The sequence below is a fragment of the Taudactylus pleione genome, unplaced genomic scaffold (genome assembly GCF_031769625.1).
Source record: "Taudactylus pleione unplaced genomic scaffold, aTauple2 ptg000309l, whole genome shotgun sequence".
Classification (NCBI taxonomy): Eukaryota; Metazoa; Chordata; class Amphibia; order Anura; family Myobatrachidae; genus Taudactylus; species Taudactylus pleione.
The window spans coordinates 3,390,636-3,412,156 of NW_028284710.1; the positions used below are offsets into that span (position 1 = coordinate 3,390,636).

At 39.9% G+C, this 21,521-nt stretch overlaps 1 protein-coding gene across 1 annotated transcript in view; it reads right to left on the reverse strand.

Moving 5' to 3' along the window:
- The window catches only part of ADAMTS16 (ADAM metallopeptidase with thrombospondin type 1 motif 16), a 337,999-nt gene that overhangs the window by 19,135 nt on the left and 297,343 nt on the right, over positions 1–21,521 (reverse strand). Inside the window, exons 19-20 of the mRNA XM_088442271.1 lie at positions 14,733–14,934; positions 2,387–2,581 (exon numbers count right to left, since the gene is read on the reverse strand). Of these exons, the coding sequence (XP_088298397.1) occupies positions 2,387–2,581; positions 14,733–14,934 (397 nt within the window). The remainder of the gene's footprint in view (positions 1–2,386; positions 2,582–14,732; positions 14,935–21,521) is intronic.

Genomic DNA, 21,521 nt, shown 5'->3' on the forward strand with positions numbered 1-21,521 from the left:
GGGTGCTCATAACTTTTATCCCCTGTGCCCCCACCCTTTGGATTTCATAACTAAGTCTCTGCTGACTGGCTGACCAGGTAACTAAATGTGGGACCATCCCAGAACTGCCAGAAATTTTAACTTAAATCCAAATACAGTAACTGTACGTGACTTTCTGCGGTAAGGACTACCAAATGGCCCCCATCTGTGATTAATTGTGACAATTTGTCATTTTGCAAACGACTGTACCAAACAATCTGCAATGTATGGGGTTCACTGAGCCTATTCTCATTAATAAGTGACCAGAATTGCCAAATCAGGTTGTCCAACATATTGAATTTCAGTGATCAATCAGGGCTATAAATAGGTAGCTGATTTAACTAGTAAAATGATGAGCCTCTCAAGATTGGCAAATCTTTGATTTGCTAAAATTGATATGCAAATCACTGAAATATATCTGTAATATATGGGTACAGATTGGAGGATTTGGAAAATTTAATCGGTTAAAACAAGTCATAGAATCTGAGTATTTTTTGGGAAGGCCTCTTAAGATATGATTTAATCCCTGTTATTTTACCAGCAATTTGAGCATAAATATGATCCATTTGTGATGTCTTAAACTATACCTTGAGTGATTTCTATATTGCACCTAACCTGCGCATTAACCAGCTAGTTCTATGGGATTTTGCAAGCTCTCAGTTATCATCATAAAAATATAAATTTCACATGATAAACCGAATGGAAGATTATGAGGCTTTTGATCTCTAATGTATGTGCAATCACACTTGGGAGACCAGGCTGAATACACTTGTGGTTGATTACCTCACATTGGGGTAGATGTATGAAGCGTCAAAGTGTTATCAGCACATGTTATGTGTGCTGATACCGCTTCTCCCCGATGTATGATCGGGTTTTGGTGGTAAATGACAGGGGTGCTATGCGCCCCTGTCATTATCGCCACTGCTATCTACAACATAGCAGCTCCAATAGCCTGGGCAATGTATGAACGGTCAGTTTGTGTGACCATTCTGCCCACTGCAGCTGTCACCATAGACAGTTACAGCCTGACGATGCCCTATCCCCACAGCAGGGAAAGCACTGTCCCTGCTGCGGGGGCTGCCGGCTCCAGGGCTGCACGTGGGATCTCGCGATACTTGTGAGATCCCGCGCATGCTCAGTGGAGAAGGCCGGGACAGAGACACAGCGCATCAGCACTAGGCTGATGCAATGTGTACTCTAGCTGGGATTGCCAGAGGGAGGGGGAGTGAACATTCCCCCGCTCCGGCAAATGAGATGCTCATACATCTCATCGTTTGTGCTTCCTGCTTCACCTTAGTAAAGAGGCGAAGCAGGAAGCAATATAGCGGCACTTAACGTGCCGCTATAATACATCTCCCCCATTTTTTGGTGCCAGTTTCCCCTGTCTAAGGTATCAATATGCGGCTCAGACAATAAATTCCAGTACAGTTACTAGCATATTCTTGCTGACACAGTTACCATAACTGAATGCACCTTTATATTAAGTTTCCTGGTGCCAGGATGTCCTCAGAGAAATATACATCCTAACGAACTAGCATAGGATCCCTTCAAAGCATCCTAAATAATTGAAGCTTGCTATTTAGGTGTATGGATATAATTATACCACAACCTTGATGAACAGAACAAAGGGCATGTAGATTACCTGTCCTCACTGACTCAGAGCCACAGGAAACAATTCATATATATACAGGTATCCTGTTCCTGTGAGTCATAGTGGAATTGACATTCTACTGATCTGTGTGAGGCAAATTTACCTCACATTGAAACAATACACAATATCCTAATATCTATATACTCTCCAATTAATATCTGCACTTGCACCAGCCCCATGTTAGGTAAAAGAGATCTGTCAGAAACAGGATTCCTTGCCTGTACACATGACTGAGAAGCGCACAGAGCTTTTGATACATGACTATGCCATTCCCTAGTTACTTATGATCTCATTGCCACTGCCGATCTCATGCCAAGAAAAGCCCTATTTCACATAAAGAGACATCGGATTAAGCTGCGTCCAAATAAGAATAGGACAGATATACACAAAGATGCATAAATTCGCATTTGCACATGTGTTGTATGCAAAAACTCACCATTTGCATCTATGAACAGAGATCTGTGCCACTCAGAATTAAGTCCTGCTTAGTTATGCTAACTCTGAAGTCCTCAAAGTTGTGATCTGCACTAGAGAACCTTAAACTTGAATTAGTATCAAAGAAATGTATATTCCAGATTGCACAACGTCACAAACCTAAAACTCCACTATAATTTAACAACACACAAATAAATATTGCATAATAAAACATCAATGACCTGTCACAACATTGCAAAGTATCATCAATGCAATTGATAGATCTGCCAACAGTATCCTTACCTCTGACCAGCTGGTCACAAGCCATTGCAACTTCTTTGGTTTGCTGCAGCGTTTGACAAGACAGGGTTCTTGGGTTTTGGGCTTGAACTCAGATGTGCAGGCAGAATTGTGGAGCATCTGAACTTGGATGGAATGACTAGTGCTCTTGCAAACCACTGATCTCTTTCTCCAGCCCTTGCCACAGGTTCGGGAACACTAAAATAATGCGAAAACATCATATTATATTTGTTGTCCCTTACATCAGGGATTCACAACCACGCTCCTCAAGGCACACTAACAGTCTAGGTTTTAAGGATATCTATAGTTGAACATAGGTGACTTAAATAATACATCAGTTATTTTGATTAAACCACCTGTGCTCAAGCATGGATGTCAATAAAATCAGGACTCTTAGTGTGCCTTGTGGACCGAGGTTGGGAATCACTCCCTTACATTATCTACAGTTTACACACAGAATAGTTGGTAGACAAAAAGTTATATACAAAAGTGTAAAATATGCCGGTAATCATTTCATTTTGCAAATATGTGGCTACTTGTCCACCTCACACATACACAGGAGGGTGCCCAAATTCTACTTTGTGCAACTATCAGTGTAAAATCAAAATATACCTACATTTTGGTTACACTGATCCAAATAAATTTGAGAATGTGGAAATGAGGGGTCCCATATTAAATAATAAAATAATTTTCAAATTTCACATAAGCCTCATTTATGTCCTAAATGTCTATCTACTGTATACTAATATAATAAGAACGTTGTGTCTGTCTGTTTGTTCCCAGTTGGTGAAAAACTACTGAACCGATTATAATTAAATCTGCATCATTTTGAAGTGGAAACTCTGCACTTTGTTTCATCTAAATCCATGGAGCTAAAGCTGAGCAATAACTAAAACAAAAAGTATTGACATCATCAATGCAAGAGATAGGTGTGGCATCATGGATGCGGCCAGTAAGGGGTGGGGGAGAGGTGCTTTGGGCCCATGTTCACTTGAGTAGGATGGGCTACATAGCAGTCTGTGCACAGTGACATTGGTGTGAGTGGTGGGTGAAGGTGCTGCTGCCACCAGTCTGTATAGCGTTGCTGGTCACATGGGCCACTCCCACAACAGGGCCCCTAAACAAAGCAATACAACTAGAACACCTCAAATAAAGAAATGTTGGCAGAAGCGATTTCCTTGTGTGTGTAGCCATGGGCAACAATTAGTTAATAGTGTGAGTAGAGGGACATTGGGACAAGCCATCATGACATGTGTCACTTTTGTGTGTTTTTATTCCATTGGTTGAAATGCACTCAAAATGTGTTTTCATATAGTACTGTACTTCTTAAAGCTGCAAATGGTGTCTCATTGAAGGCATAAAGTAAACTGACGTCTTGTTCTAAATATCTTTAAGTACATGAAGGTGGAGGTGCACATTTTACACTGTTGTGAGTCCATATCCATGTAAAACAGATGAAACAAAGAAAATTGCCCCAAATCCCCACATTTTTGCAAACACTGTATTACAGCGTGTATTATTCAAGAATGTGAATAATGGGTCTGATTCAGAATTGTACGCTAATGCTGTAGCAATATTCACAGCTGTGAATATGCAAAGATATGCTAATGCAACAGTAGCAGGGACTTGTAATTAGACGCTCACTTGAAACATCGCAAGTGTGTGTACATACGCAGCATCGGAGGCAAATCAAGAAAACATCGACTCATTGACATGGTCACTCAGAATATCTGCCATAACTGAGACACCGCTGTCATGTTTCCTGCATATGGGATTGCAGATGCAGGATGTGAATTGTCCCCGAAACAGTTGAAACGCCCACATTTTTAGCTGACACACCTGTTGCCACACCCAAACGCTCCCTGCCAATCAATCACACAGCGATTAAAGACTTGCAGCGTATGACTACAGTAATGTACCTTGATTCATGCGCAGTGTCAAAAAATCTATCCATTTGCGAATAACATCAGCATGGTCTACAACTTTGAATCAGACCCTATGTATTTGTATAATAAAATGTTGTTTAATTTTACATACATGATTTCCATATTTTAGACATATGTTACATATCTCAGAAGTATATATTATTTATACGGATTCCTGTAAAATGAAACATAGAGCAGCTAACTTTTATTTAATTAAATGTAATCTAAGACATAAATAAAAGAGGACCACACAGTGGTATATTCACAATGGGTACATGGTGTACACTGCACATGGGCCCATAAATCAAGGGGGACTCATGCTAGCCCCTTGAATTGATGTAAGTTTGTTGCCACATGCTGCTTTTTTTCAGCAACAGTGGCAGTGCCAGACACCCTTTCACGGGATCATGTGATGTGGCTGCTAATTGTACCTGCCATAGTGCAAGTTTCGATGGTGTGACCAATGCTGAAGTATAAGGACACACCAATCGGTAATACAGTGTGCATGGGTGTTAAAAGTGGGCATCGGAAGGAGTTTGCAGTGGCATTTGCAAAAACTCACAGATGGGCTACCAACAATCGACACTGCTCCATATGGCTCAGAATCAGGACTAGTGATTAGGAGTGATTAATAATAGGTCATGAAGATGGATAGTGCGGGAAGTGGTGAATTAGAGGGAAGGCAGTGGAATAGTATTACATGGGAAGGTGTTTATTAATGGAATTTGGGGTTGTTGAACACCATTAATACAGGCTAATAACACAATGTTTGTTCTCTGTATTCATTGTTACAGGTAATAATATAATGGTAGTGCTAGCTGGGGGCAAGGCGGCTTACTCTTTAAATATGAGCTATAGTATTATTGTCAGGGGAAGGAAGTCTAGATTGTTCCCTTGTTACTCAAATTTCCAGGAAATGGTAAATACCATAACTTTTTCCATATATAGACCACGTATTACGGGATCCAGCCAGACAAGAACAAGGATTTAGTTATATCACCAGCAGTTTTTCAATGCTGTAATAACTGTTATGAGAAAGCAGCATATTTTATCATCTGTCCTTATGTTTGAGGATGCTCCAAAATTGCACGGACTGGCCTGCCAAGCTGCATAAAAAGAAAATGGGATTACTTGCATAGAGAGAGTTGGGTAGGTGATGTGCTTGGGTAAGCTGCTCTCTAATGAGGTGTGTTAGACCGCTAGGGAGATATTTCAAACAAATTAGTAGTGAGCACTCAGTCCTAAGTTATGTGTTTATCATGCACAATAAGAAATGTGAATCACCACAAGTTGAATAAATAGCTGTATTTTAAGAAGTACAACAATAATACAATGGTAGTAATGTAAGACTAGCAAAAATAATGACGTAAATATGGCAAATAAGGTTGGTGGGGGTTGGGAATGGGCTGTTGACACTCTGTGTACAGTGAGTATCCCTGACACAGGTTTAATGTTGTTTACAGCATTTTAACAGTGTTATAACCTTATGCATGCATGTTTACAGTTATAACATCTGGTTGCCAGTGTGGATCAAGGTGGGATATTGATATAAATAGTGTTGGTTTTAGGGAGAGTTACAGAAGGTCATATCAGAGGTTATTCATGTTGATAGATTGTTATATTAGGAATTAAAGGTGTAAGTTAGTTTTTATTTTGTTATGGATATTGAGATCCTTTGTGGTGAGGGTCTTCAGTGTGAACATCCATTTAAGTTTCAGGAATTGTTTGAGAATATGTTTATATATGTATTTTTTTTTTTTTATTATTGTCATGTGATCATGCTTATTAATATGGACAGTTAATGAATATAAATCTTTTTTCTACCTTGTTACCCTGGATGTGCTGACTCTCTTTTTGTGTACACACACTTTACATTTATGTGTCAGGCACTCCCAATTTTTGTCTTAAGGTGTGTGCTGTTTGCCTAATGTGAATATATATATATATATATATATATATATATATATATATACACACACATACATGGTCCAAAGAACCAGATTGCTCTGAAGCTATGCTCTCACCAAATTTATTGGTCTGTCTTATCTGTTCTTGAAGAGATCATACAGTATTTTGGGACAGTACCTTTTCCCCAACATTCTCCTTGTTTTCTGTAGGTAGAAATTACCCTTGAACCAAACATAGTTGTGTGACAAATTAAAAATTATTCTGCAAGTACAGTACAGTATGAATCCACTCTGTGCTGGATCTAGGCTGTTGTCTTGCCCGAGACAGTGGTGGATGCTTTTGATGCCTTGCTCATGTTTAATAATGGTGTAGAGGAATGCATCATCACTGGTGGTAAGCTACTGTAGTAGTCAGTTTCCCATTTGGGTACTCTAAGGATGTTGAGCATCTGCATTATATATTTACTGTATGGTGACATTTTTAACACACAGTTGTAGGAAAGAATCTATATATTGTGACAGGTTCACTGTTAAGAAATTGATGGCCGAGATGATCAGTCTGTCTGGTGGTTTAGAAAGGTCTTTGTGTATCAGTGTAATTAATAAAAACATGGGTATTTCAGGATGTTCTGTGGTGAGGAATGAATGTTCTTATCTGACTAGATGCCTGCTTGGAGGTCTTCATTTAGTATGGACTTGAGGGTTCACTTGCGAGGTCCTTGCTGAGTTTCTTTTCCTTATCCCTAGTAGTCTTTGTGTTTCTGTAAGGTCATTTTGTTTGTTCAAAAGGATGATTCCACCGCCTTTGTCACCAGATTTATTTGACTCTTTTGGGTTCATGTAGAACATCAGTCTCTTGATTATAGAAATTCTGTCTTGTTTTGCTTTTTTTCTATATCATGTTCCATTATGCTTTTAAATGTGGTGATGAGTTAGTTTGGGTAGAATTAGGATGGTGTTTTAAATCTGAATGATTAAGCTTGACTTATTGTACTTTATACAGTATGTACTGTGCTTTTGGTTTAATGCTGAAGATCTTTTTGAGAGTAAAGTTTGTAACAAATCTCCGTATGTACAAATATGTTTCAAATTTATTGAGATGTTTGACTGGGGCAAAGTTTGAGGCCTTTGTGTAATAATGTGATTTTGTTTCTAGTTAGAGTTATGTCGCTGATGTTCATTCCTTAGCCATTTGCAGACTTCTCTCTTGCTCCTGAATTTTTGTCATCCCCTAAGATTCCTTCTAGTTCTTCTAATTTTCTTTTGGTCATCTTGTTTGGTGTGTTACAGTGCTTGTCTTTTGGCGAGTCCTTAGACTTGCCTCTATATCTAGAAAAATATTTCCCAAAGAGCCAGTGGTTGCAGTTGAGTAACTTGTTCTGCAGGGGCACATATTCTAGGGCTGTCAGATGATGACAGTCTGATGTAATGGATTCTTGAGTTTCCTTATCATCTTCAACCATGTTTGTTTCAGTTATTGTCCTGCTATTTTGTTGTTTCTCCTCAATTTCATAAATGGAGAATGAAGTGTTTGAGTCCGATCCTTTAGAGACATGACTTTAGTGAGTGAATAGTCTTTGGCTTGATATGTTGTATCCTGATCATATACTGTTGGTAGACTAGGTTGAGTTTCTTATACAGTGGAGTCTTTATATTCTCTTGACATATGAAGTTGTTCCTTGTTGTTATAATACCTCTAATGGGAAAACTGTGCTTCATAGATGATTTGGGGCTCTATTTATTAACATTATTTTTACTAAAATAAAGTGAAAAAGGGTGTTTTCACACCCTTTTCACATTATTTTAGTTTCACCTGTAGTTATTACAGGGCAATTGGAGTAGAATTAGTAAAATTCTACTCCAAACCCCAGTATCACTTATTTTTAGTAAAGCAGATCGCATTTCCCATAATTGTAATGGGAAATGTGATCCGACCACAGTTACTAAAAATAAATTGTAAAAAAATACCGGGGGAAGCCCTGTGATAATAACGCCACCTGGAGGTGGCGTTATCCAGGGTCTCCCCCGGTTACCGGGCTCCCACTCTGCTCTAACGGGGAGAGCAGAGGCGGGAGCCGGTACCAGTAATCAGCTATGTTGTCTAAGCAGACCGCAAGCTGATTACTGTAAAAAAAAGAAAAAAAAAATTAAACATTTTTTTTTTTACTTACCTGAATCCAGGGACCGGTGATCGGGCCTCCGGTGATGGCTCCTCTCCGGTCAGCTGGTCTCCCATAGTACACTGGGGCCCGGTCATCAGTTGATCGGGACCCAGTGCAGTATGGGAGATCACCTGATCGGGAAGCTAGGAGAAGATCACCGGAGGCCAGGAGGATGCAGGTAAGTGTAATGAAGGGAGGGGGGGTCACGGGCGGGGGGAGGGGGGGTTGCGGGGGTCAGCGATTGCGGGGGGCGGGGCTTGGTGCCAGGGCTTAGCGTCGGTGGGGGGGTAGTAGCGGTGGTCGGTCGGCGCATGCGCGGGCTCTTAGTCGCGATATTTTTTCCGAAAATACCGTGACTAGAGTGCGGAGGGGATCCGCAGGGACAGAGCTTTATCGCAAGCTCTGTCCCTGCAAGGGATTTATAGTAAATCCCTGTGATATTGCCTGAATTCGCAATGCGAATTCACTCGGTAATATCACACTACAATCCGCATTCAATATGCGGATTGTAGTAAATAGAGCCCTTGGTCTTATTTTTTTTAATGCCAATCCTGTCCTTTTCTTTGTTTTTATGAGGCTGTTTTTTCCTCTTTTTAATCTATTGGTTGTGGGGAAGTTGCTGTATTCAGATTGTTCTTTGAATGGTTCTAGCTGGTGCTCAAGCTAACATATTTGAGTTTATTTGCATCAGAAATTCTTGATGTATTGATATTATAAGTTCAAGAACATTGCTTGAAATTTGTGCATAAAGGTGCTGTTGTCTATGCTACTGTATGTGTTGGTTTCTTTTTGACCTGCAGACCATTCTGTACTGTGCTGTTGCTGAGGTAACATTTCAGGGTCTGGGTATCCCAACAAACGAACATGTCTCATGCTATAGAAAGGTAACCAATGGGTCTCCTTGGCGCTTTGAAATGATGAAAATCTTCGCTCTAAAGATGTATACTTCTTAGACCATGTATCTCAAAAAAAACATAAAGGAACATACAATAGTGCAATATTGTCAGGCTAAAGTCAGCTCTTATATTGCATATGCCAGGTTAAAACTGTACCATTAAATGTGGTATGATGAACCAGATTCTCTCACTGGTTGTCAGGATATCCTGTTTTTTTTCCTATCTCACCAGATTGGTCCTTATTACTGGTGGGTTAATCATATGGAAAACGTGAGAAATTCCATATAGTGTAATACAGACTTTAATATTATACATGCATCATACATAAAAAACTGAGTGGATGTCTCACCATAAGGACATGTCTACAAGAGCAGACAAACAGTGCATAGATATAAAAATAACCAGGCATCCCCGCAACTTCTGTTATCACCCGCTGAATCAAGTCTCACTGTGTCAGAAGATCCTCCTCACCAACGCATTTCGATACATCAATTGGTATCTTTTTCAAGGCATATTGAGGACACCCATACAAGTTCCGGGGATGCCTGGTTATCTTTATATCTATGCGCTGTTTGTCTGCTCTTGTAGACATAACCTTATGGTGAGAGTCCAATCTGGTTTTTATGTATGATGCATGTACAGATGTGTCCAGCTAGTTTGTTGTGCTATGTAGTTTGCCACGCATGGCACGCCACACACCACACCATGAGTCGCACCACACAAAAAGTTTCATAATGTAGCGTAGCCATGGAAAAAGTCATAACGTGTAATACAACTTTTTGTCCACCAGGTGTCACTTTTCCTAAACTACTCAGAGCATGCGTCTGATTTCCAATGCATGTTCTGTATCATGGCCCGATGATTGGCTGAGAAGTGGTGATTCGGTACACTATACAGTAGTACAGCATTTTCCACATGGAATCAGGAATGTATAATAAAGCTGTAGAAGAATGTATAATAAAGTTTGAAATCATTAAGTGTGTGAGTCCTCTACTTTTATATAAAAATATTTCACATGCACGCACAGCTCTGTATTACACACTGACAGTGCAGTTGAAGTTGCACACTTGCAGTAATGTAAGTACTGTCGGCACTGTCCCGGACTTAGACATTGTAGTGATTTCATGACTTTAGGAACTACTATAGTATCGGGTTGAGGCGTGTGGGCTAGGAGGCTAATGCCCAGCCTCACTGCTTCTACACTACAGTCTTCTTGTCCCGCAGGTTCAAGACCTTGAAAATATATATATATATATATATATTTTTTTTTTTAAATCTTCCCTAATTCAGTATTCAATACATTATCCACAACTTCCCACCACCTGGCATTTCTATGCTACTTTATACCACTGTGTGCTCAAGAAAGGGGTGTATAGCATTCCAATACAGTACCCAGGTAGCACCTTGCTAGTCGCGCTACAGTATGGCATTTTGAGTCTATTTCTACTGCACATGCCCAGTGTGTCGGGAGTCACACACTGCATCCCAGACTACTGTATAGTGATTTCATGACTTTAGAAATTAGTAGTACTGTAGGCTGTTTAAAAGTGGGGTCTCTGTATTACAATATGATTACACGTTTAAAGCGCAAACTTGCGTCAATGTCAGCATGTCAGCGCTGTGGTGGCTATCAGCTCCGAGGGGTTACAATGGGATCTCTGGTGCATGCCCAGTGGTGGGGTTGCAGTGGGATTTCTGGCGCATGCCCAGTGGATTGGTTGCAATGGGATCACTTGCACATGCCCAGTGGAGCCACTCCATACGCCATGTAGTGCTATGCCATGGTGTATGGAAGATCACAGCACTGCGCATGCCCAGTGGGTTGGAAGTCAAACACAGCGAAAGTTGGATGTCTGCATTACAGTACATACTGACTGTGCATTTATAGTGCAAACTTGCGTCAATGTCGGCGCTGTCCCAGACTTGGACACTATAGTGATTTCTCATGACCAGTAACTGGTAGTCTGCTCTGTTTGAGAGAGTGCTCTCTGTATTACAAACTGATTGTGCATTTAAAGTGCAAACTTGCGTCAATGTCAGTACGTCGGCGCTGTGGTGGCTGTCAGCTCTGAGGGCTTACACTGGGATCTCTGGCGCATGCCCAGTGGAGCCGCTCCGCAGCTGTGGCATAAGGTAGTACTGTGGTCGGTAGTCACACACAGTGCATCAGGTCCCTTTCCCCAAAGCAAGCAAGAGCCTCTCATTGTAAAAAAGTGAATAATACAGTAGTACAGTAATAACATTGCTGGGCTATTTTACTGATATTTTTCAAATAGTTTTGTGCCAAAATTTTCTTTTCACAGTTCCAGAAACTGATGATGATGATGATGATGATGAGGAGCCGCCACAGGAGGCCGCAGCTGGCCCAGCAGACCCTTTACTCTCCATACTGTACACTACATTGTTTTCTACTGTACTGTACAGTATCTCTCTCCTATTTTTCCTTTTCGCAGTGTCCCTCTCTATCTCTCCCTCCTGTAGTCCAAAAACGCATCTTTCAACCTCTTCTCCTTACACACAAATTCTGTCAGTGTGTTTTTTTTATTTTTCGGTACTGTACAGTATGTTTCGACCTGTATTAAGGGTTAAGGGGCTTACACACCAGACGATTTGCATGAATGATAACAATATGGTTCAATGATATATTGTTCACATCGTCTAGTGTGTATGCAGTAAATCACCAGGGATGCATGCGTACACTCCCCCGAGGTGTCAACGATATCCCAGTGGACTGTACATGCAGCCCAATCTATGGATATTGTTAACCCTCCCACCCCCTCGTCTTTCCTCGCTACCGGCATCAGCAAGTGTGCATAGAGTACACTTGACGATGCCACCACCATGGCAAACAATATCGGCTCATACACAACTGGTCTAGTGCCCATGGGCCATACTGTTCAGTAAGTGCATACTGTCAGTAAAGTGTAATAATACTGTAGTAATAGTACTGTCAGGCTGAATTTATTGACATTTTCCCACATTGTTTTGAGGTAAAATGACATGTTTTTGTTTTGTTTTTTTCCACAGTACCACAAATTGAAGGGCCTCAGCCCTCCCAGCCCGGGCCCAGTGGCCTTGCCAGGCCGCATAAGTACAGTAGTGTACATTACAGTACATTGTCTTCTATCTCTCTATCTCCTTTTTTTCTCTCTCTCTCTTGTACACTAAAGACGCATCTCTAACCTCTTCTCCTTACACAATAATTCTTTCTGTCCTTGTGGGGGTTTTTTCCAGTACAGTTACATATGTCTTTATTTTCAGAGTTTCAGCGGCAAGGTTTTCTTGGTCTCTGGTAGCATATGAGAGCATCTCAGACCGGCCTAGCTATCCACACTGTGAATCTGTTACTTAACTGTATGGACTTGCTGCTCAGAATGTCTCTTTGGCACGTATCACCAGTATGAACCCTTGAGACACTACTATCTGCAGTGCTGCCTCACTTCTAAGTCGCTATTGTTGCTGCTCGTTTACAGTGATCTACCTCTGCAACTCTGCCTGATTTCCGAGTCACCTTTGTTGCTGTACCCTGAGCTTCTACAGCTGTTTCCTACAGTATCATCCCGCTGGTACTGTAGGTTGCTTGCTATGGTTCATGGTCATTTTGCTATGTTTGCGGAGTTAGATGCATATTTGTGTATCGGGTCTCTATCACACACCATATACAGCTGATCATTTCATAGCCTCCTGCCAGTCACAATATTGCATTTTTAAACTGACCCAATAACTGTGCAGCTGTCTCGTCTATAGCCTGTAGACACATGTTTGCGTATCGAGTTTCTATCACATACCATATACCGCTGATACGCCTTTGTGGGAGAAGGACTATTCCTCTGTTAAATAAGCATTAGAAAAGTCTGGGATTTGCTCAGGAGCAAGTAATTAATTAAGATATTTTTGTTAAAGAAGAATTAGAGAAGTCTGGGATTTATATATGATCTGTTATACAACAGGAGCAAGAAACTAAGGAGATATTTTGTTCCTATAATTAAAAATTTAAAAATACTCAGGAGCTGTCTAACAAATCAACCAGTATTAGCTGTCATTAAAAGGGTGATTTTTTCACATTTTTGAGACAAGCAAGTCAAAGAGGCCACAGAACCCCTGATGAAGTTGTGATCAACGAAACGCGTTTTGATGATTGTCGTCACAATTGACAAAGATTTGGTCAATAATCCTGTTCCTTATAATTTGGATAATGACAGGTTATATACTAATAAGAAAAGTTTTATGTATTTTTGAATTTTAATAAAGTGTTTTGGAATGATTAAAGTGGTTTGTGTGTCAACTGTCATCTTCCATTGACTCAAAATCTATATATTTATCTCAATATTGTATTAGTAAAGGGAATTGAAATTGTGAATATTAAGCGCTCCTCAGGTTATTTCATTTTAATATTAAGCGCTCCTCAGGTTATTTAATATATGTTATGTGTGTGTGTATATATATATATATACACACACATAACAAACCAACCCATATGGGGGCTGAGCTGCCGCATTTCTGTGTTCTGAATGCAGCAGAACAGTCAGCGCTGCCGCATAGAGCGGCTCCCAAGTCCCCTCATCAGCACCACATGACACATCATATGACGCTGATCACTGATGTCGGGCTTCAGGAGCCGCTGTGCACTCTATGCAGCAGCGCTGACTGTGCTGCTTCATTTAAAACACAGAGCCAGATGGTAAGTAATCGGGGGGGAAGGGTGGGCGAGGATACGGGTTAGGCTCCCTGTGGTGGTGGCAGGGCCCCCACAAGCCTTAATCCAGCTCTGGCCTTGAGGACAACATTTTAGAACCTCTGCACTAGTGCCAACAGTGTACTACAGTATATAAACTAACTATTCCATTGCCACCACTATTAATATAGCCATATAGAGTGAGTGCAACATCCGGCACACCACAACACCCAGCAAATCATACAAACTCTCCTGCCTGCAACTGGAGACTCCAGATAATCTGTACCTGCTACAGTATTAACCATGTGCTGACCTGTTCCTACCTGGTTAATAAACCTTCACCTGGTTCAGTTGATCTGCTGTGTGGACTAACCTCCAGTGCACACCGCAGCTACCTACCATCATAGTGTCTGCTAATATTATTAACCGTATATGCTGCTTTTGCATGTAATTATTGTGGTTATTCTTGCATTACTATTTTTATATCATTGTTGTTCTTCTTAAAATATAACCCTTTATTCTACCTCTGATGATTCACATCTCTTATTTTGCACTACATACACATACCTTAGTGCTGAGTAAAAGGATTTTTGGCCTGATTTAGGACATCTGGTAAATATGTCCCACTACAGTAAGTTATGGTCCCCTAATACTGCAATTGAATGGGTGTTTTTAGGGAAGAGGAAAGGGCTTGGGGTCGCTGAGTGACTCTGATGTGTATTTGATATGGTTGTTCTCCTGTGTAGAGTCATCATACCCTCATCTGAAAATAATTTGATCTTACCTCTGACCAGTGTCCAACACTCCACGCTGGAGGACAGTTCTGTGTTTTACATGTTTGCCGGTGGGCAGGTGGTGGAGTGGAACATAATTTGTTTGCCACAGTTTCCAGTTTATAATGTCTTCTTTGCTTGCAGTGAATCTGTCGAAACTGTTCACCAGTGCCACAAGTTACACTGCATTCTGTCCAGTTCCCTGCAGACCAGCTGAAGGCACGAAATAAAATAAATTTTTTAAATTTATTGGAACTTTAAGAAATGTCTCACCAACAGCCTTTTACCTTCTCTTGATTCAAAACCTATGCAAATGTTATATGATCGTCTTTTTTAAAGACACAAATGTAATTATCCAAGACCTGCTGAGACCTGTAGTGAACCAGCAAAAGATATATTATTAAATAAACACACCAGATGGGATCATCTTTTTTGTCCCAGTTTTTAATCTATTGGGGAAAACACTTTACATATCATAAAGAGCTGTTTCTTCTGGAGCTGTGACACAAATTATAGACCAGGAGGCATGTCAGCTACTAATCAATGTACTGTAGAGTGTGCCAGGGGCATAACTATTGTGAGTGCAGGTGCTTCCCCAAGGCTTTGGAGACATGCCTTCCAGGTACTGATCCCATACCCCCAGCTACAGTATAGTGCTTATTTTACAACTCAATGACAGCTGGAAGTGGGAAAGATTGTTATGATTGTGATCACAACAAGCACTTGTCTGGATGTTATGGGCTCTTTTAATGATGAGGTGCTATCTGATCGACAGCTCTGGAGCATAATCATAGCTGTCCCAACCTTGCAGAGAGAGACAACAACTGTGTGCATTGATGACATAGATGAGACCCTTAAGTTGTGCCCATCACTGTGCCAGCAGGTGAAGCACAGCTGCACCTGGTCATCTGCATCTGGCTTCCTGTGGATAGATATGTGAGATTCCAGCAGCTACAGTATCCCTCCAGCCAGCAATGGCTACATAGTACCAGGGGTGTAGTAGGTACTACCACTGGCCCTAACCCTAACCCTCCTTTAGAGGTGCATAACTCTAACCTCCCCCCTAGAGCCTAACCATAAACCCCCTTCCCCGCAGCCTAAAGCTAAGTCTCTGGAAGGGGTGGGTAACCCTAAGTCCCCCTGGGAGCCCTAAAACCTAACCCTCCCCCCCTCCCCCGCAGCTGTCCGTGTCCGGCTTACCTTTGTTCGGTATGCCGGGTGTCGGGCTCCCAGCATAGGTCTAATGACAGGTGTCAAGATTTCGACGCCTGTCATTAGTACCTTGCCAGGATTAGGCGGCGGTCGGCATTTAGACCCACGGTTTCCTGACTACATCCCTGTACCAGCTACCAGGGAAGGTGATGCACTCTACTGCAATGATCAGGATTATCTATCTTTATAATGTAACATCACATGTAATGTGCTCTTTTTATATCCATATATTTGCTTCTTATGTGATATCTAATATATGAGTATATCTTTGCGCACATGACATACAATTTATTTATTTGCTGGTGCAAACATACAGATTTGCAGCATATGTTGGCGCTATTAAATTGGATCACTCATTTTGATTACATACTAAAGGTGCGTACACACACACAACAATTTTTTGAACGATTTAACTATATGACATTGTTATCGTTCAATCATTCAAAAAATCGTTCAGTGTAAAACAATAAACGATGAACGATTATCGTTCATGCACGTTCACGTTTGTCGATTGTAGTTTGTAGTTCAGTCAGACTGGCCAACTGAACAATTTTCAATAGAAGTTGCAACATTTTGCCTTCAACACACAGAAAATCATTTATTATGTAAAGTAAAACCAACTACTTTGTAAAACAATTTTCGTTCACTTTTTCAAGGGAAAAACTGAACGAAAATCGTTCATTACTTGCATCGTTGTGTGTGTACGCACCTTAAGGGGTATATTTACTAGGCAGTCGTTTTGTGTTATCCAGTGGTTTTTGAGCAGTTTTGCTATCCACAGACTTACTAAGGCCCAAACCAATGGGACACTGCCAAGAAACCAACTTTTGAATAAAAATGTACTTCAAATTATGTAAAAATACTGTATTTACGGTAGTAAGTGTCAGGTTAAAACCTACTGCAAAACTGCTGTAAAGCCACAGCTAAAGATGCACAAATAAATGAACTGCCTCTGGCAGGAAAGTTTGAAGAAATCACTACAGAGATCAATAAGATCGGTGCAGGCTTTTATATTAAAAATAGAAAGCTAAAAAAAAGCATATTGATAGCAAGCCCTAGACCGCTAAGCCTAGGCTGGTAGTGAAAAATAGGCATGGGGTCCCTCCTGGTTTTCACCAGTTCTAGGCTGAACCAACCAGGGTTATGGCAGGGATACACACAGTGTGGGTTCTCCTTGCCATAATATCAACCAGCCTTACACTGGTCATAAAAAGTGGGGTTCCCCCTCCCTAAGGACAAACAGGCCTGGGCTTTAAGCACAGGGCTCTTTTTCGTACTCCTGGTGCTTTAGATATGGGGGTAATAAAATAATTATTAATAATATTGTCCTTTACAGGTGGACTATATGTCCCAGCGAGGCTACCAGGACATGATGGCACTTGAAGAACTACAAGGGCATGCTAGCACTTATTTACTCATTACCTCCATAACCAAAGCACCAGGGGTACAGAGGAGAGCCCTGGGTGGTTGTCCTTTGCTAGGGGAGACACCATTTTCCTAGGGATTCCTGCCAGGGGATGATCAGTCTAGGGCTGGTTGACCTTATGACACGGGGACCCTATTCTGCTTGTTTCCCTGCTATAGTGTTAATCAGCACTACGCTGACTGGTTTAGCCTAGTGCTGATTAGTGAAAAGAATAAAGACCTAGGCTAAAAGGATTAGGGCTGGCTATCAATATTTTTTTGTTTTATTCATTTTTTTGAGGGAGGATGGTCATGTCATTTGTCTGAATAAAAATAAGATTAACACATTTTTAGCATAATACAAGACTGCACAGGGTGGGTTGGCAGTTGATTGTCATCAGCAGGATAAGGGGATAAAAACTGACAAGAACCAATGGCAGGTTGTTTAAAAGGTCAAACCAACCTTTAATAAATACTGTATTTCCATTTTAGAACCCACCATCAATCAGTGGTGGATCAAGTCACTAACTAAACCCCTGCAAACCACACTTTTAAGCAAATGTATCTGTAAACCTGCTGTTTAGCTGTCATGTTTATGAATTAACAGTGAAGCATAAACTTATTTCATTGGCATAGAGTGTAACGTAATGATGTTAATGGATATGACTGTCATTTAGTTCATGTATATACAACAAATATTGAATACAAACTAGTGAAAAATTTTTGGTGTCTGCTGCTCAAAAAGAATTCAGCCTTAAAGTGTTCCTGTACCAGTTTCCTGGTATAAATCTCTTTATTAGCCATCGTCACAAATTATCACCACCCTTTCCTCCAAAGCAACTGTTCCCGACCCACCACACTCATTCTATATTCTCTTCTTCTCTTCTGGGACATTGTCTAAAAGTAAATATTTCCCTTGTAGCACTGGCTGCCCTCAAGTAGGAATTTCCATCAATGGAAGATACTGATGTTGCCATCGATGGTGACCTCTTCAATGGACATCTCTACTGGGTCATGTAGGATGCACTATGGCCAATTATCAGAGCTTCCTCAGCTGCCAATTATTCTGTGTGGATATTGGCCATACAATGTGGCATAATGTGCATTGTGTATGGCACAAATTGAACAAGGGATTACATTACAAGGTTGAATAACACCAGTATGCAGAATCATAAATTTATCCTGTTGTGCTTTAAAAGTATCTTCATGCAGATGCATTTACATGCTCACTTTAAATTGCACATATCGTAAGATGCTTGCAGCTGAAAATAAATCCATTTATTTACAGGATGTATGTTATGCCTTTGTTTGGGGGCTAATCCACCCAACTCTAAATTATCTAACCTAGGAATTGACTGATAAGTCTGCTATCCATAGTTCACATACTGTATTAATTCTCAGCAAAGCTGGTGAGTCTACATCTATAACTATTCTATTCCTGAGTTTACAGTGATATAGAAAAAGATATTGCTTGATTACTGCTGTTGGTATGGAGATGGACTCATTAAGTACTTAGAAGGTGTTGGGCTATTGTCCACATTCTTCTTTCATGGCTAGTTCCTCCTCTCTATCTTCATCAATGTATAAGTGGTAGCTCGTGGCTATTATATAATGACTATATGGCCCAACCTGGTTTAAGTTCTTTATCTGCTGCATTAGGGGGAAACATGTTAGGGTTGCTAATTTTCCATAGCAACCATGGTTTGTGCTTTGTATGGGGAAAGTGGGAAATTGCATGTTTCTTCTAGTCAACCATCTGATGCTTTCCACTTATTCACATCTTTGCCCAACATGCTCTACAATCTCCCCACTCCACCCCAATCATGCATAGGTCAAAAGAGCCTCCATTTGGGAACTTAGCTGAGATAAATCCATATTCCTATACATAAACAATATATCAAGTAGTACAAAATTAAATATGTACAAAGAGCTACAAATACAAACAGTGGACCTAAATGACTTAGTAATATGGTAAGAAGGTGTAGAATAGCTAAACAGTTTAAACAAGTGAACCCAAAAGAACTCACTACAACTTTAGATTTGACAAATTTGAATAATTTTTCACAGTCAAGTTTGACTGCCTTTCAGTAATTAACAAAGAGTAAGGCTATTGCTCAGTATAAATATACTACTCAATAAACTATCATAAATTACATAATAATTAGAAGCAATGATAAAAACCAACAATGGGCCCCTTTGTATGTAATCAATACAATAGTAATCAATAGAGTGGCTATAATTAATTGTTTAACATTTCACTAAAATATGTGGTTCATTTATTTCAGGTTAGATTAGATTGTTTCAACAGATCACAATCACACAACTTTTATTATTTGGATTATAGCTGTCTCTGTTCAATTTTGAAAACACAATTACAAAAACAAGTGCATTAATGTTAGCGGCAAACAGTGCTTTGTTACTCTTTGTTACAGGTGCGACATTCTTCTAAACCAATATTTTTCCAACTTTACACAATTGTAGTCTCAAGGGCCAGGAGACAATACATAGCATATTTTATGCCATATAAATGTCTAATTATGTCACAATAGACCCAATAATTCACTAGGAAACTCCATGAACCAGTTCTACTGCTGACACAATACATAATAAAAATGTAAATGTTGGACCATCTCTGTATTATGTACTAATTTAATTGTATAACGAACTAGGAAAGTGTAAAATGTCTTTTTGACGCTGTCAGGATTCCACACGCCGGTATACTGACTACATCTCTCCTTTGACATGTAGATGAATGTATGTTATATTAAGTGTGGGGGTATTTGTCAGTCTATAAAGAGATTGCTGCTAAATGATATTTACATATATATATATATATATATATATATATATATACACATACATATATATATATATATATATATATATATATATTTGTTATATATAAAGATTTGTGGTGCACTGTATTACTTTATTTCTGCTTACAGTGTGTTTGTTGCTTAAAAATATACAATTGGTTTATCCCATTACTATGTAATGTACAAGGATATGATTTCATATCAACAATAACAGATAGAAACAATTATCACTAAGATCAGATCTCAGCCAAAAATACATTTGCTCACAGTTGGAGACATCTCTATAATGTTGAGGTCTCTGTGCAATGCAATATGAGGATCTGGGCATTAAAGATTAGTTTAATAAGCATAAAGAATCCCTGTTGTCATTATCTATCAAAACATAAGTACAGAATGAAACTATAATGTCATCCTCCAGATGTTTGAGGGATTTCCCGTTTGTGCTCTCCTTCTCTGTAAATGTCTCTGTTTTAAACAAGTTTGGCATCTGCCACGGGTAGCTTTGTTTAACAAAGATAAAAATCACACTTTCGTTTATGGTAAGTACAGTATCTGTCTTCTAAAAATAATAATTTACTGTGAGAAGCAGCTTAGTGCACAGAGTGCAATTCATTCAGTGTGGGGAGAGTTACACAAGGGACAGCAGGACTATACAGTATATCATATTAGGAAAGTTTGTACAAACAATAAATGGTTTATTATTAATATATCCTTTTTATCTTAGTAACCGAGATCTGCAGAAGACATGTGACATGAGTAAAGACACTAAAAGAAAATAGATAAAGGCTATGATAATGCTGTATTAGAGTGCTATGCGTATGCCTACAGGGCCTGATACAGTTAGAAGTAATACATATTGGTCGCTGCTCAATCACTTCAGTAATATCACTCAGGTGCATGTAAGGGAGGGGTTATTCTATATGTTGGGCCAAAGAAGCGCGCACAGAAAAAAAATCAGTATTATTAGTATGTCCACACACATACAGTTTTATGTTATGCTTGGCTTGCTGTTAGTCATCATCATCGATGCACCCATGTACCTACAGTAAAGTGGGTGCAAATAATACCCAAAAGAGACCTATTTTCATCCAACTATGCAAAGTTTCATCGACACACCCTGACTGAACTGACTGAACTGTGCCTATGTGAGAACGCCAAGTAACAACCCAGTTATGCCTCTTCTTTCATAAGTGTTGATGTGATTGATATGCGTACGACATTGCCTTTATTGCATGCGCTCAAATCCGGAGCGCACGTACTGCAAAAACACTCTGCAAATATGTTCACTTACAATGAACCTGTGCATTTATATGGTGAATATTGTGCAAAGCAACATACCAAAGGCAAAGGTCAAGTGGCTCATAAGCA